This window comes from Hyperoodon ampullatus (assembly GCF_949752795.1).
Source record: "Hyperoodon ampullatus genome assembly, chromosome: 14".
In the NCBI taxonomy this organism is placed as follows: Eukaryota; Metazoa; Chordata; class Mammalia; order Artiodactyla; family Ziphiidae; genus Hyperoodon; species Hyperoodon ampullatus.
Genome location: NC_136927.1, coordinates 67,452,815 through 67,470,474, shown reverse-complemented (window position 1 = coordinate 67,470,474; position 17,660 = coordinate 67,452,815). Strand labels below are relative to the sequence as shown.

Below are 17,660 nucleotides of genomic sequence, written 5' to 3'. Positions count from 1 at the left end.
TGGCCCATTTGCCTACATCTTAGCCGGGAGGCTCAGTGAAAGCCTAGGCAGATCAGCTCTGAAATGATTCTCTCTGACAGGCTCTGGTCCCAACCTGCATCCGTGCTCTGCTCTTCCTGGGGGAACAGGAGGCCGCTCTCCAGCTGGAGGCATTATCTGACATCCAGGTGAGGGGAAGGCAGCATCGGCTGAGGCGGAGGGGAGGTGGGCTGGAGCTGAGCTGGGGTGAAGAATGGCAGAATTCACAAGCTAGGAGAGGCCCTGAAATAATCAAGTGTAAGTCCATTAGATATGAGTCCAGGATGCTACAACTCTTCTGCCCAGCCCCCATGGCAAGCATTGCCAAATCAGCCCCAGAATTATTTCTCCCTGGCAACCCTAGCAGCTGCCGGTGGGCACGACCACGTGATTGAGAGCTGCGCACAGCACGAAACCCACTTAAAAGCTTCATCTTGTCAACCCCTCCCCCCTTCTTCTCAGATGGGGAAACTGAGGTCCAAGGCCACACAGCAAGCTAGAGGGGCCGTTTCCACACCTCACCTGGCCCTTCCTGTATCTCTCTCCCTAGTTTCTCTCAGCATCTCCAACTTAGATGCTAAGTTGATTCGGGACTTCACGGGAAAGAGCACTGCAGGTCCCTTTAATCAGTGCCATGTACCACAGTCACGAGCGTGGGCACCCTGCCCTCTGCCCTGTTTCAGGAAATGATTTTAAAGGTCTCCTTCTACCTCCTGGTTAGCAAAGAGGCACATTGTAAACTAGAGATATACTTTTCAAGCTTTTAGGTGCCTATGAATTTCTTGGGGATTGTCAGAGTGCAGGTTCTGATTAAGTAGTTCTGGATGGGAGCTGGGATTCTGCCTTCTAATGTGCTCTTAAGTCATGCTGGTGCTCCTGGTCCTTGGACCACACTTTAAATACCAGGCATGAAAAATGGGCTCCAAAACGCCACAGAATTCTCCCCATGCCAAGCTTAGGTATCTGGAGCCATTCATAGCATAGCCTCAAGTATCACTGCCTGGGAGATGCGGTCACCTAGTCCCTGCTCCATATCTTAGGGGATACTGTTAGGATTTGGTGACCTTTCTCAACAACCCCAAGAAGATAGTACCTTGATGGGTCTCCAGAGAACAGTACAGTGATTACAAAGAAGTTACATGACGTGGGCCAGCTTCAGTCGGTTTGTTTGATTGCCTGGACAACTGTGCTGGGAAAGAGCCCAGCTCAGAAGGAAGGGGTTCCGTGATTGATTAATGTCTGCCTCGGGCACAGGCTAGGAGAGTGGCAGTACGAATGCTGTTTACTTGCCATTCCTTACCCAGGGTCTGGTTCTCAATTTTGATTTGTCAGAGTTTCCAGAGAAGATCCCTTGCCCAGAAAGCAGCTCTTAAAGCCAGGGCCAGCCTTACCCATGGGAAGTGGAGTGGTGCTGGGGCGTGGGTCTGGGCAGGACCTTCTCAAGCATCTGTCTCTACACTGAGTCCCCTGGTCCTTCTGACTCGCTTCTTTGTCTGCAGGTAGAGGTGCTGACCTCACTGAAGGCCCTCAGCCACCACGTGGACCCCAGCCAGCTGCCCGTGGCCCTGGAAGGCCCCTTCCCCTACTGCCACGGTGAATGGGTGCAATTCTTCCAGGTGTCTACCATCACAGCCTTCACCCCACACCCTCACCCCTTCTGTTTCTCCCTTCACCGTCCTGCCCCATGGATCCACTGAACTTATCAGGTTCAAAGACAGTCATTCAACAAGTGTTTATAATGAGGGTGCAGAGTGGAGTGACTAAGAGCTCAAGCTCTGGGGCCAGAAGGCCTGGGTTTCACTCCCAGCTCTGCTGTGTGACCTTGGGTAAGTTATACACCTTCTCAGAGCCCTCCTCCTCAATGACGAAATGGGGCTTATGGGAGGCTTGAGTTACTGTGTGTAAAGATCTTAGAAGAGTGTCTGGCACGTGCTAAGAGTGATGTTAGTGTTAACTGCAAATACATTTACAGACATCTGCTTTGTGGACACACAAAACTCGGGGAGCTTGGGGTCTGGTGAGGAAGGCAGATGTGCTCCCTCCTGTAAGAGGGAGGAAGTAAGGAAACTTCCAGGGCTGGGCTCCTTTCCTGTGAGACCTCAATCCTTCTTCACCGCAACCCTGCGAGGGGGCACCTCATGCCCAGTTTAACACATGAGGATGCATAGGATGAGCACAACTTCCACAGCCACACACAGGAGCTTATGGGCTTAAACCACAGCAGGACCAGTGCCCATAGTTGCCCGCCCAGGGCTTTCTCTAGACCAGGGCAGCTCGACTTCAGCACTATTCACATTTGGGGTCAGATAATTCTTTTCTGGAGGAGCTGTTGGTGCACTGTCATGTGACTAGCACCGTCCTTGGCCCCTACCCACTCTGACAATAGCATCCTCCAAATTATGACAACCCAAAGTGTCTCCAGACATTGCCAGATGTCCCCTGGGGTACGAAGGCATCACCCACGCAGAAGCACTGGTCTATAGTCTAACGTGGCTGTTTGCTTATTTGCTTTTGGCCTGATGCTCTTCTTTTTAAGATTGGGTCTATTTTTGAATAGACCCTGTGTTCAAAATTCAAATGGTACAAAAGGGTATATACTGGATGAAAGGGGAAGATGGCGGAAGAGTAAGACGCGGAGATCACCTTCCTCCCCACAGATACATCAGAAATTCATCTACACGTGGAACAACTCCAACAGAACACCTACTGAACGCTGACAGAAGACCTCAGACCCCCCAAAAGGCAAGAAACTCCCCACATACCTGGGTAGGTCAAAAGAAAAAAAGAATAAACAGAGACAATAGGATATGGACGGGACCTGCACCAGTGGGAGGGAGCCGTGAAGGAGGGAAGGTTTCTACACACTACAAGCCCCTTCGAGGGCGGAGACTGCAGGTGGCAGAGGGGGAAAGCTTCGGAGTAGCGGAGGAGAGCACAGCAACAGGGGTGTGGAGGGCAAAGCAGAGAGATTTTGGCACAGAGGATCGGTGCCCTCAGGCACACACCAGCCCGAGAGACTTGTCTGCTCGGCCGCCAGGGCGGGCGGGGCTGGGAGCTGAGGCTCGGGTATCGGCTTTCAGTCGGAGCGCAGGGAGAGGTCTGGGGCTGGCGGCAGGAAGAGAGCCTGAAGGGGTTAGTGCTAGCCCGGAGGGAGTCCGGGGAAAGGGTCTGGAGCTACCGGAGAGGCAAGAGACTTTTTTCCCTTTTGTTGCCTGGTGCGCGAGGAGAGGGCATTCCCCTCCCTCCCCTCTGCCTGAGTGAGCCAGAGCCCCCGAATCAGCGGCTCCTTTAAACCCGTCCTGTCTGAGCGAAGAACGGACGCCCTCCGGCGACCTACGCGCAGAGGCGGGGCCAGGTCCAAGGCTGAGACCCGGGAGCTGTGAGAGCAGAGACAGGGAAATCTCTCTGTGCAGCCTCCGAGGCAGCGGATTAAAGCTCCACGGTCCATTTGATGTGCCCTGCGTCTGTGGAGTGCATGAATAGACAGCGAATCATCCCAAATTGAGGAAGTGGACCTTGAGGACAAGATTTAAGAATTTCCCCCCTTTTTTTTCCCTCTTTTTACAACGAATTATCTCAAATTAAGGAGGTGGACTTAGCAAGATTTCAGACTTTTCGCCCTTTTCCTCTTTTTACAACGAATTATCCCAAATCGAGGAGGTGGACTTGGAGAGCAAGATTTTTGATTTTTCCCCCTGCTCTCTTTTTGTGAATGTGTATGTGTAATCTTCTGTGTAAGATTCTCTCTGTATAGCTTTGCTTCCACCATATGTCCCAGGGTTCTTTCGGTCCGTGTTTTTTTTCAATAATTACTTTTTAATTTTAATAACGCTACTATATTTCATACTTTATTCTATTTTACTTTACCTGCTCTTTCTTTTTTTCCTCCCTTCCCTTCCTCCCTCCCTCCCTCCGCTCCTCCTTTCCTTCTTTCTTTTTCTTTCCTCCATCCCTCCCTCCCTCCCACCCTTCTTCTTTCCACTTTCTTTTTCTTTCCTTCCTCCCTCCCTCCCTCTCTTCTTCCATTCACTCTTCCTTTTGCTTTCATTCCTCCCTCCCTCCCTCCTTTCTTTCCTTTCTTTCCATCCTTCCTCCCTCCCTCCTTTCTTTCTTTCTTCCTTCCTTCCTTCCTTACTTCCCTTCTTCCTTTCTTTCAATCTCTCTTTCTTTCTTCTACTAATTATTTCTTTCTACTTTTTCTCACTGTTATTCTGAGCCGGGTGGATGAAAGGCTCTTGGTGTTGCAGCCAGGAGTTAGTGCTGTGCCTCTGAAGTGGGAGAGCCAACTTCAGGACACGGGTCCACAAGAGACCTCCCAGCTCCACATAATATCAAGCAGCGAAAATCTCCCAGGGATCTCCATCTCAACACCAGCACCCAGCTTCAGTCAACGACCAGCAAGCTACAGTGCTGGTCACCCTATGCCAAGCAACTAGCAAGGCAGGAACACAACCCCACCCATTAGCAGAGAGGATACCTAAAAACATAATAAGGCCACAGGCACCCCAAAACACACCACCAGACGTGGACCTGTCCACCAGAAAGACAAGATCGAGCTTCAACCACCAGAACACAGGCATTAGTCCCCCCCACCAGGAAGCCTACACAACCTACTGAAACAACCTTAGCCACGGGGGACAGACACCAAAAACAACGGGAACTACGAATCTGCAGCCTGCAAAAAGGAGACCCCAAACACAGTAACATAAGCAAAATGAGAAAGCAGAAAAACACACAGCAGGTGAAGGAGCAAGATAAAAACCTACCAGACCTAACAAATGAAGAGGTAATAGGCAGTCTACCTGAAAAAGAATTCAGAATAATGATAGTAAAGCTGATCCAAGATTCTATTTCCCAGATCCAAAATCTTGGAAATAGAATAGACAATATGCAAGAAACAGTTAACAAGGACCTAGAAGAACTAAAGATGAATCAAGCATTGATTAAAAACACAATAAATGAAATGAAAAATACTCTAGATGGGATCAATAGCAGAATAACTGAGGCAGAAGAACGGATAAGTGAGGTGGAAGATAAAATAGTGGAAATAACTGATGCAGAGCAAAATAAAGAAAAAAGAATGAAAAGAACAGAGGACAGTCTCAGAGACCTCTGGGACAACATTAAACGCACCAACATTCGAATTATAGGGGTTCCAGAAGAAGAAGAGAAAAAGAAAGGGACTGAGAAAATATTTGAAGAGATTATAGTTGAAAACTTCCCTAATATGGGAAAGGAAATAGTTAATCAAGTCCAGGAGGCACAGAGAGTCCCATACAGAATAAATCCAAGAAGAAATACGCCAAGACACATATTAATCAAACTGTCAAAAATTAAACACAAAGAAATCATATTAAAAGCAGCAAGGGAAAAACAACAAATAACACACAAGGGAATCCCCATCAGGTTAACAGCTGATCTCTCAGCAGAAACTCTACAAGCCAGAAGGGAGTGGCAGGACATAATTAAAGTGATGAAGGAGAGAAACCTGCAACCAAGATTACTCTACCCAGCAAGGATCTCATTCAGATTTGATGGAGAAATTAAAACGTTTACAGACAAGCAAAAGCTGAGAGAGTTCAGCACCACCAAACCAGCTTTACAACAAATGCTAAAGGAACTTCTCTAGGCAAGAAACACAACAGAAGGACTATACCTACAATAACGAACCCAAAGCCATTAAGGAAATGGGAATAGGAACATACATATCAATAATTACCTTAAATGTAAATGGACTAAATGCTCCCACCAAAAGACACAGAGTGGCTGAATGGATACAAAAACAAGACCCATATATATGCTGTCTACAAGAGACCCACTTCAGACCTAGAGACACATACAGATTGAAAGTAAGGGGATGGAAAAAGATATTCCATGCAAATGGAAATCAAAAGAAAGCTGGAGTAGCAATTCTTATATCAGACAAAATAGACTTTAAAATAAAGACTATTAGAAGAGACAAAGAAGGACACTACATAACGATAAAGGGATCGATCCAAGAAGAAGATATAACAATTGTAAATATTTATGCACCCAACATAGGAGCACCTCAATACATAAGGCAAATACTAACAGCCATAAAAGGGGAAATCGACAGTAACACAATCATAGTAGGGGACTTTAACACCCCACTTTCACCAATGGACAGATCATCCAAAATGAAAATAAATAAGGAAACACAAGCTTTAAATGATACATTAAACAAGATGGACTTAATTGATATTTATAGGACATTCCACCCAAAAACAACAGAATACACATTTTTCTCAAGTGCTCATGGAACATTCTCCAGGATAGATCATATCTTGGGTCACAAATCAAGCCTTGGTAAATTTAAGAAAATTGAAATTGTATCAAGTATCTTTTCCGACCACAATGCTATGAGACTAGACATCAATTACAGGAAAAGATCTGTAAAAAATACAAACACATGGAGGCTAAACAATACACTACTCAATAACGAAGTGATCACTGAAGAAATCAAAGAGGAAATTAAGAAATACTTAGAAACAAATGACAATGGAGACACGACGACCCAAAACCTATGGGACGCAGCAAAAGCAGTTCTAAGGGGGAAGTTTATAGCAATACAATCCCACCTTAAGAAACAGGAAACATTTCGAGTAAACAACCTGACCCTGCACCTAAAGCAATTAGAGAAAGAAGAACAAAAAACCCCCAAAGTTAGCAGAAGGAAAGAAATCATAAAGATCAGATCAGAAATAAATGAAAAAGAAATGAAGGAAACGATAGCAAAGATCAACCAAACTAAAAGCTGGTTCTTTGAGAAGATAAACAAAATTGACAAACCATTAGCCAGACTCATCAAGAAAAGAAGGGAGAAGACTCAAATCAGTAGAATTAGAAATGAAAAAGGAGAAGTAACAACTGACACTGCAGAAATACAAAAGATCATGAGAGATTACTATAAGCAACTCTATGCCAATAAAATGGACAACCTGGAAGAAATGGACAAATTCTTAGAAATGCACAACCTACCAAGACTGACTCAGGAAGAAATAGAAAATATGAATAGACCAATCACAAGCACTGAAATTGAAACTGTGATTAAAAATCTTCCATCAAACAAAAGCCCAGGACCAGATGGCTTCACAGGCGAATTCTATCAAACATTTAGAGAAGAGCTAACACCCATCCTTCTCAAACTCTTCCAAACAATGTCAGAGGAAGGAACACTCCCAAACTCATTCTACGAGGCCACCATCACCTTGATACCAAAACCAGGCAAGGATGTCACAAAGAAAGAAAACTACAGGCCAATATCACTGATGAACATAGATGCAAAAATCCTCAACAAAATACTAGCAAACAGAATCCAACAGCACATTAAAAGGATCATACACCATGATCAAGTGGGGTTTATTCCAGGAATGCAAGGATTCTTCAATATACGCAAATCAATCAATGTGATACAGCATATTAACAAGTTGAAGGAGAAAAACCATATGATCATCTCAATAGATGCAGAGAAAGCTTTCGACAAAATTCAACACCCATTTATGATAAAAACCCTGCAGAAAGTAGGCATAGAGGGAACTTTCCTCAACATAATAAAGGCCATATATGACAAACCCACAGCCAACATTGTCCTCAATGGTGAAAAACTGAAACCATTTCCACTAAGATCAGGAACAAGACAAGGCTGCCCACTCTCACCACTCTTATTCAACCTAGTTTTGGAAGTTTTAGCCACAGCAATCAGAGAAGAAAAGGAAATAAAAGGAATCCAAATTGGAAAAGAAGAAGTAAAGCTGTCACTGTTTGCAGATGACATGATACTATACATAGAGAATCCTAAAGATGCTACCGAAAAACTACTAGAGCTAATCAATGAATTTGGTAAAGTAGCAGGATACAAAATTAATGCACAGAAATCTCTGGCATTCCTGTACACTAATGATGAAAAATCTGAAAATGAAATCAAGAAAACACTCCCATTTACCATTGCAACCAAAAGAATAAAATATCTAGGAATAAACCTACCTAAGGAGACAAAAGACCTGTATGCAGAAAATTATAAGACACTGATGAAAGAAATTAAAGATGATATAAATAGATGGAGAGATATACCATGCTCCTGGATTGGAAGAATCAATATTGTGAAAATGACTCTACTACCCAAAGCAATCTACAGATTCAATGCAATCCCTATCAAACTACCACTGGCATTTTTCACAGAAGTAGAACAAAAAATTTCAAAATTTGTTTGGAAAAACAAAAGACCCCGAATAGCCAAAGCAATCTTGAGAACGAAAAACGGAGCTGGAGGAATCAGGCTGCCTGACTTCAGACTATACTACAAAGCTACAGTAATTAAGACAGTGTGGTACTGGCATAAAAACAGAAAGATAGATCAGTGGATCAGGATAGAAAGCCCAGAGATAAACCCACGCACATATGGCCAACTTATCTTTGATAAAGGAGGCAGGAATGTACAGTGGAGAAAGGACAGCCTCTTCAATAAGTGGTGCTGGGAAAACTGGACAGGGACATGTAAAAGTATGAGATTAGATCATTCCCTAACACCATACACAAAAATAAGCTCAAAATGGATTAAAGACCTAAATGTAAGGCCAGAAACTATCAAACTCTTAGAGGAAAACATAGGTAGAACACTCTATGACATAAATCACAGCAAGATCCTTTTGGACCCACCTCCTAGAGAAGTGGAACTAAAAACAAAGATAAACAAATGGGACCTAATGAAACTTCAAAGCTTTTGCACAGCAAAGGAAACCATAAACAAGACCAAAAGACAACCCTCAGAATGGGAGAAAATATTTGCAAATGAAGCAACTGACAAAGGATTAATCTCCAAAATTTATAAACAGCTCATGCAGCTCAATAGCAAAAAAACAAACAACCCAATCCAAAAATGGGCAGAAGACTTAAATAGGCATTTCTCCAAAGAAGATATACAGACTGCCAACAAACACATGAAAGAATGCTCAACATCATTAATCATTAGAGAAATGCAAATCAAAACTACAATGAGATATCATCTCACACCAGTCAGAATGGCCATCATCAAGAAATCTAGAAACAATAAATGCTGGAGAGGGTGTGGAGAAAAGGGAACACTCTTGCACTGCTGGTGGGAATGTGAATTGGTACAGCCACTATGGAGAACAGTATGGAGGTTCCTTAAAAAACTAAAAATAGAACTACCATATGACCCAGCAATCCCACTACTAGGCATATACCCTGAGAAAACCATAATTCAAAAAGAGACATGTACCAAAATGTTCATTGCAGCTCTATTCACAATAGCCCGGAGCTGGAAACAACCTAAGTGTCCATCATCGGATGAATGGATAAAGAAGATGTGGCACATATATACAATGGAATATTACTCAGCCATAAAAAGAAACGAAACTGAGCTATTTGTAATGAGGTGGATAGACCTAGAGTCTGTCATACAGAGTGAAGTAAGTCAGAAAGAGAAAGACAAATACCGTATGCTAACACATATATATGGAATTAAAAAAAAAAAAATGTCATGAAGAACCTAGGGGTAAAACGGGAATAAAGACACAGACCTACTTGAGAATGGACTTGAGGATATGGGGAAGGGGAAGGGTAAGCTGTGACAAAGGGAAAGAGAGGCATGGACATATATACACTACCAAACGTAAGGTAGATAGATAGTGGGAAGCAGCCACAGAGCACAGGGAGATCAGCTCGGTGCTTTGTGACCGCCTGGAGGGGTGGGATGGGGAGGGTGGGAGGGAGGGAGATGCATGAGGGAGGGGATGTGGGAACAGATGTATATGTATGACTGATTCACTTTGTTATAAAGCAGAAACTAATAAAAAAAAAAAAAAAGCATAAAAAAAAAAAAAAAGGGTATATACTGAAAAAGTCTCTTTTCCTATTTGTCCCACAGGCCCCCAGTTCCCCTCTCCAGAGGCCTCCAATGAATCCAGGGGCTTTTGAACTATATTTTGGCTTTAAAACCTTCCCTTTAAATGAAATCTTACCTATAGAGCCAGCATATAAAACTGATAATGAGGATGAGTATCGGTGCTATTCTAAGTGCCTGACACAAATAAACCCATTTAGTCCTCCCACAAGCCTCTAAGGGAGGAAATGGGGAAATGGTCCCATTTTGCAGAAGAGGAAGTAGAGGCACAGAGAGGTTAAGAAACTTGCCCAAGGCCTCAGAGCTAGTAAGTGGTGGAGCTGGGCTGAAGCGGGACCCGGAGAGGATGTCCTCTACCCCTGCCCTCTCACCCCCTCCTACCACTCCCTCTCCCACAGGCCTGGGAGTAGGTCAGGCCTGTCTTCTCTCTTTTTCTCTCTCATTCCCAGCATGAGTGGTTCTCAAACTGTGGTCCCTGGACCAGCAGCATCAGCGTCACCTGGGAACCTGTTAGAAATGCACACTCTCAGGACCCACCCCAGAGAAACTAAACCAGAAACTCAGGAGGAAGGCTCAGCAGCCTGCTTTTTAACTGACTTTCCAGGTGATTCTGATGCAGCTAAAGTTTGAGAACCACCACGCCGCGTGTCCTCCTGGTGGGAGGAGGGGCGAGGCACCCTCTTCACCGGCCCAGGCTCACATCCCCACTCTTGCCTCCTTTCCTGCAGAAGCTGGACCCTTTCCTTGCTGACCTCCGCCAGGCCTCCTCGCTGCTAAAGGCTTCCATCAAGGAGTTTGAGAAGGGTGACCCCCCTGGAGGGATGCAGGTGAGACAAGAGCCTGAGGTGGGGAAACCACACCACATCCCTTATTTCATGAACCAAGGGCTCAGTGAAGGGGCTCTGTTTTCACTCATTCACTCAACCGATATTTAGTGGGCAGTCACCATGTGTCACGGCCTGGAGACCCAGCCTGGAGACCCAGCCTGGGGCAAATCGACTTGTCCCTGCCCTCATGGGGCTCATGGTACAGTGCGAGAGGTCATAATTTAAAAAATAAACAGAAATGGACATGTCATTACAAGTGATGCTGAGTGCTGTGAAAGTAAGATTGAGAAAAATGGGGAAGGAGGGTATAGAAGTTGAGCCTTGAAGGATGAGACGGAGCCATGGGACTTGGTCTGTGCTTGGTCTGTTCAGGAAGAGCAAGGAGGCCAGTGTGGAACAGAGTGGGGGAGGGGAGGATAGAACGAGAGGATCTTCTGGATCCACGGGGCTGTATCAGGGAGGAGTTGGGTTGGGATTTGATTCTAAATGGGCAGAGACGCCGCTGGAGAGTTCTAAGCAGCGGCACTGGGATGATCAGATTGGCACTTTGAGATCCATCCGGTTGTCATTCAGAGAACAGACTGCAGGGGGAGCCAGAGTGCCTCAGAGATATCAGTGAAGAGGCTGGGATGGGCATCCCAGCAAGAGATGAAGGTGCTTGGACCAGTGAGGTTTCCACGGTGATGAGAGGAAGCTCGGCTTGCGGAGATGTTTTAGAGGTAGAAAGGAGAGACTTTCTGTAGAACCTTGAACGCCAAACTGGGGGAGTCAGGCGTGATTGGGGTGTGGGGAGCCCTGGAAGGTTATAGAAGGAAAGTGGGGATTGAGCCTCAGACTACCTCCCTACCCTGGCAGGAGGCCTCCAGGTGTCTGAGCAAGTCCAAGGAGCTGATGGAGGCTGTGCTGAGGGACCCAGGCCTGTTGGGCCTCCAGCAGGAAGGCGGAGCCACCCTGGCCAGGCTGCGACAGGAAGGCAGCAGGCTGAACTTCAACCCGGACGTCAGGTACGGACACCAGGCTTTTCCTTCCCCGCCCCATCCTGTTCCCCAGGCTGGGACTCGGGGCTGGGGTCACTTCGCTGAGGGGACACATAGGGTGGGCTCTGAAGATGCCCAGGATGGGGTGTTTGCTGGGCCCATATCCTGGGCTGAGGCCTGATCACAGGCCCCCAGCCTATACCTTGGCAAGTTCCTTCTCTGCTGCTCCTCCTCGGCCCAGGCATCAGAGGACAGCACCCCCATTTCTGGTCACTGTCATGGACCAAGGACGCTCTCTGACCCAGACACTGGGCTGAGCCCCTTTAAGAGCCCACCTCTTATTCCTCAAAAGACCATGTGAGTCTCATATCCTCCTATTTGGCTGATAAATACCTGAGGCTAAGCGAAGGGAAGTAACAGCCAGACCAGCTGAGCACTAACCCCTGCACTGCCCTACCCTTCGTGGGAGAGGCCAGGGGAACCTCGTGCTGTGCCAGGGTCACAGAACCACAGAGCAAGAAATACGCATTCCTAGAAAGAACCAATTTTCTTAAATTTAGGAGTGGGGTGGAGGAGAGGTGCAAATCAGTCATTAAATCAGCCGGTCGTTGTATATATTTTATCTCTGTTAGAATGAACACAATTACAAAGTTTGCATAATCCAAGAACATTTAATTTATTTAACCTCCTCCTCCCAATAGCACTTAGTATGAACACAGCATTGTTCTGAGAGCTTTAAGAATATTAATGTGGTTAATTCCCACCCACGAAGGGGCTCCTAGTGTTATCCTCATTCTACAGTGGAGGAGCCTGAGGTTCAGAGAGAGGTTAAGTGACTTGCCCAGGGCCACACAGCTGGGATGTGGTGGGGCTGAGACTTGAACCCAGGCAGCCTAGCCCAGAATCTTGAACACACCACCCTGAGCTCTGCCCACAGAGAGATTCATGCTGATGTGAGCGCTGGGCAGCAGTGGACCCTGGTGCTCGGTGTGGAGTTGTCCTCACTACCCCTCACACAGCCTGGTGGGGCTGGCACTGCCTTTCCCAGCATGCCCCTGCCTCACTGACTGGGCCCCCAAGCCCCTTTGGTCCAACATAGGCCCCTCCAGACCGTTGGCCACCAGCAGCTCCACCAGGGGGCGCTGTGGTCCCACGTGAGCCGCTGCGTGTTTCTCAGGCAGCTCCTGCCTGCCCGCCCGTTTCTCCCTCCCTTTGCCAGACAGACTGGCATTTTCCATCCCGTTAATGCACCCTGGGTGCTCACCCCTTCCATGGGAGGGCAGTGACCTGTGGGAAGCTACAGTCAGATAAGGAGGCTTAGGGCAAGGCTCCCTCCAGGAAAACGGGCTCTCCTTCCATCTCCTCTTTTTCCTTTTCCTTCTAAAGGACCCCAAGGGCAGAGGAGGGTGGGGTGGGATTTGAGGGGTGTTGGGAAAGCCCTGAGATTCCTCCCTTCACCCAAGTTTCTCCTGAAATCCCATCTGCACCCCTTCATTTATGTCTTGCTGGCTTTGATCATTTTTTTAAATCATGTGCAGAAAAGGGCGTGGGCTGAGTTCCAATTCAGACTGCCATGTGTGTGAGTCAGAACCTCTCTCTGGAGGATCAGTTTTCCTAAGTGTAAATGTTTTCCTATCTGTAAAATAGAGGCCAGAGTGGAGAGGTGTGTTACAGCCACTTGTCATCATTACAATTGAAATAACAAGCGCTTTGTAAATAAGTTCATTCGTACCATTTTTTTAGATTCCACATAAGCAAATGAACTTATTTACAAAACAGAAATAGAGTCACAGAAGTAGAAAATAAACCTGTGGTTACCAGGGGGAAGGGGGGGCAGGGATAAATTGGGAAATCGGGCTTGACATATACACACGACTGTATATAAAATAGACAACTAATAAGAACCTACTGTATAGCACAGGGACCTCTGCTCAATACTCTGTAATGACCTATATGGGAAAAGAATCTTAAAAAGAGTAGATATATGTATATGTATAACTGATTCACTTTGCTGTACAGCAGAAACTAATGCAACATTTTAAGTCAGCTACACTCCAATAAAAATTAATTAAAAAAAAAAAGAAATAACAAGCGCTAACAGCACCGTGGGCCAGGCACTGTGTTAAGTGTTTTGAGTGCGTGAGGGCGGGTTTGCCTGAGGAGCTTTGGAAAGCGCTGAAGTCCAGGCCACTCTCTGAGCAGGACTCCGGTGGGTCGGGGAGGGGCCTGGGCATTGAGATTTTTAAAGCTCCCAGAGCAGGTTCTAATTGTGTTGCCAGGGTTGAGAGCCAAGGGGTTAGATCATTTAATTCTCACAACCCCCCTGTGAAATGGGTTCTGTTATCCCCATTTTTTATAGCTGAAGAAACGGAGACAGAAAGGTTGAGAAATTTGCACAAGGTTCTGTTCCTAGAATGTAGCAAGGCTGGGATTTGAACCTAGGTCTCTCCAGCTCGGTTCCTACCCTCCTGGGGAAAGGGAGGGTCATTTGGTTTCTCGCTGTGTCCTCTGGTCCTCCCAGTCCCACGGAAGGCCAAGGCTGAGGCCCGGAGAGGTGTAGGGACCTGCCCAAGCTCACACAGCAAGTCAGCAGCTGAAATACCCAGGCCAGGGCCACAGAGCTGGTGGGAGCTGGGGAGGCATGCCTATGCTGGGCAGGAGTGCTGGGGCTCCAGGGCAGGGGGTCAGCATCTTGGGTTTTCTCTCACACTCCTCGGCCTCCCAGGAGCCATCTGGCCGAAGCTGCTGCCCTGTACAGCCTCGTGGATGAACAGCTGCATGTCCTCGTCACTGTGTCCAACCACCTCCTGAGGAGGCTGGAGCTCCGCGTCCGCCTGGGCCGCCTGGAAGCTGCCATCCACCAGGTGAGAGAGGAGGAGGAGGCTGGCCCTGGGACGTGAGGGGGGGTGGGCGGCTCCTGCCTCTCCAGGCCCCACCCCAGCCAGGCGCTTTGCTCTGGTAAAACGACAGGAGGCAGGCATTCTTGGAGCACATGACATGCACTCCATAGTGCTTGATAGGTGAAGACATAACTCCAGAAGCTGCATTTCTTTTTTTTTTTTTTTTTTTTTTTTTTTTTTTTTTTTTGCGATATGCGGGCCTCTCACTGCTGTGGCCTCTCCCGTTGCGGAGCACAGGCTCCAGACGCGCAGGCTCAGCGGCCATGGCTCACGGGCCCAGCCTCTCCGCGGCATGTGGGATCCTCCCAGACCGGGGCACGAACCCGTGTCCCCTGCATCGACAGGCGGACTCCCAACCACTGCGCCACCAGGGGAGCCCCAGAAGCTGCATTTCTTAAACACCAACTTTGCGCCAAGCCCTGGGCCAGAGCCTTTGTGTCCATCACTGCTTTCCAACCGCATCCCTTACCAGTGATGTGGGGAAGATGCTAGGATTTCTCCTACTCATCGATAAGGAAACTGAGACTGGGAGACATTATGTCATCTGCCCGTGGTCGCACACCTAGGGATCTGATCCTGGAGCCCACACCTGGCACCACTCTGTCCAGCTGTTGATGCCTAGAACCAACGCATCCCTTCATGCTCTGGGCCGTGGGACACAGTGTGCCTGGAACCAGACGGCCTGGTTCCAATGCTGGCTCTAGCACTTACTAGCGGTGTGACCCTAGACAAGGAATTTAACTATTCAGTGCCTCGGTTTCCTCACCTGTTCAATGGGGGATAATATTAGTGCCTGCCGCATGGGGCTTTGTGAGGATAAAGTGGGTGATGCTCTTTTAAGACACCCCAGAATACGAAGAAGACTCCTGATTATGGGATCGAGAGCCATTTTATCCCCTCTGTCCTTCCTTGAATCCTCACGTCTACCCCATTTTGCCACTGAATAAACTGAAGCCCAGGAAGGGGAAGGGACTTGCGCAGTTCACACAGGGAGTTCATGGCAGGTCCGTGCACCTTCCTCTGGCGCTGTTTGGATGGTGTGAACCACGCCCCACCCCCACCCCAAGCTGTCTCTTCTCCTCCCCAGAGTTGGGAGGGTTTCAGTCCAGGCCGGTGGCATAGGCCCAGCCCCCAGATGACTGAGGCCAAGACTTCAGCTTCCCAGGAGGGCGGCGAACTGGCCTAAGGATGTCTCCTCAGCAGCCCCTCATGTCCAAACCTCCCTCCCTTGCCCCAGGTCAGCAACTGGATGGAGCAGGAAGGAAGCCAGTGCCTGCAAGTGCTGACCCCCAAGGACGGAAGCTTGGAGACAGTGGAGAAAGCCCACGCAGAGTTTGAGGACTTCTTCCTTCAGGCTGCGGTGTGTTTCTAAAACTGAGGGGGGCAGTGGGAGCAGATAGAGAGGGCAGGATATGGGGGTGGCACTGCTGGGGAAAAGTTGCGGAGGCGGGAAAGTGGAAGAAAGCTTCCCAAGACAGTGAGGAGAGCAACTTGGAACACAAAACATTCAGCTTAGATATTGTCTCCTCCAGGAAGTCTTCCCTGACTACCAAGTGCAAAGATGACCCATCTCAGAATGCCTGGAGGGTTTCTTAAAATACACATTCCAGGGTCCCACCCTAGCCCTACTGAGTCAGCCTCAGAGAGCTGGGGTGGGGGGAGAGAATCTGCATCCTTGATTTGCTGGGTCCTGGGGCACAGTGTGATTCAGCCTCTGTTTCAGCCCTCGGTGAACTTCCAGGCCAGTGGAGGGCGGAGACAAGATGAGGGGCTGGGGGCAACAGGGAAATAGCCAGAAAGGGAGAACTGTGGGGACACAGATGAGGAGCCTGTAACCCAGACTCTGGGGTTGGAGAATTTTGCCAGAAGAGGGTGACGCTAAGCAGAATCCCAGCAGGCAAAGTAAACCCTGGGTTCCCATTTTATAGATGAGGAAACTGAGGCTCAGGAAGTCTCATAACCCGGTAGTAAGGCTGGAGCTGAGTAGACACCCCTCCCCTCCCTGCTCAGGCCCAGTACCGCCGTGGCCTGGAGCTGTGCAAGCAGGCGGCCCAGCTGGGATCTGCAGCCAGGGCCAGGGAGGCGGGAGGAACAGAGCTCCCGGAGCTGGCAGGCTTCACCTTCACCCAGCGGGCCTTCCAGGCTAAGCTGACCCACTTCTACATGGCAGCCGAACGGCAACGCACAGACCTGGAGACGCTGCTCCACCTCCACCACTTCTGCAAGAAGGTGAGCCTGGCGGCCCACCTGCATAGACTCCCCTCCCAACACCTAGGATATAGGGTGGGGGCAGGGAACAGCCTAGACACAGCACTAGGCTCTTTTCATTCCATAGTCCCCGTGAGGGGGAAAACGCATTACCTGCATTTTCCAGAAGGGAAACAAGGTTTGCAAGGTTAAGTTACCCTCCTTAAACCAGGTCCAGCTAATCCCTGACCCCAGCTTGTCCCACTACACAGGCAGTCTCCCAGTGACCCGGATATCATCTCTCAAAGGAAATCACCTGCTTCTTAAACGTTGGGATTAGGGGAAGGATCCTGGGGATTTCTGAGAATCTGATCGAAGCCATAGACTTTCCCTCCACACATAGACCTCTGCAGGCAACTTCACAGGGTCAGGACCAGGCTCAGAACCTTGATCTCGTCCCACCCCTCTATTGCAGTGTTAGGGAAACAGGATCAGAGACGTGCCATCACTTAGCCAAGGTCACACAGCAAGCCATGGCACCATTCTTGTGCTCTTTCCCATGCCCCACCTTGCCCTGCACAGATGGGTTGGAGGGGACAGCTGGGGGAGGAAGGAAGGGACAGCTGGCTGAGGGTGGGCCCAGAGGCTGCTCTGAGCATCCTCAGAACAGAGGCCTCAGTCCTCACCAGGAACCCAGCGTTTGGCCAGGAGGGAGGAGGAGGGGCTAGGGCTACTGGGGCAAGAGTCGGGGACACGGGCAGAGGTGAGTTAGGAAGCAAGAATAACTCCGTTACTTTGCATCTGTCATCTCTTGGAACCCAGTGTGGCAAGGTTGACCAGCTCCATTGTACAGATGAGGAAACTGAGG

General features: G+C 48.2%; 1 protein-coding gene across 1 annotated transcript in view; it reads left to right on the top strand.

Moving 5' to 3' along the window:
• Positions 1-17,660, top strand: part of KIAA1755 — a gene marked incomplete at both ends in the record, with an annotated part of 50,147 nt that overhangs the window by 28,923 nt on the left and 3,564 nt on the right. The window contains 7 exons of the mRNA XM_079719097.1: positions 81-167; positions 1,518-1,634; positions 10,630-10,728; positions 11,584-11,732; positions 14,431-14,569; positions 15,843-15,965; positions 16,616-16,834. Of these exons, the coding sequence (XP_079575223.1) occupies positions 81-167; positions 1,518-1,634; positions 10,630-10,728; positions 11,584-11,732; positions 14,431-14,569; positions 15,843-15,965; positions 16,616-16,834 (933 nt within the window). The remainder of the gene's footprint in view (positions 1-80; positions 168-1,517; positions 1,635-10,629; positions 10,729-11,583; positions 11,733-14,430; positions 14,570-15,842; positions 15,966-16,615; positions 16,835-17,660) is intronic.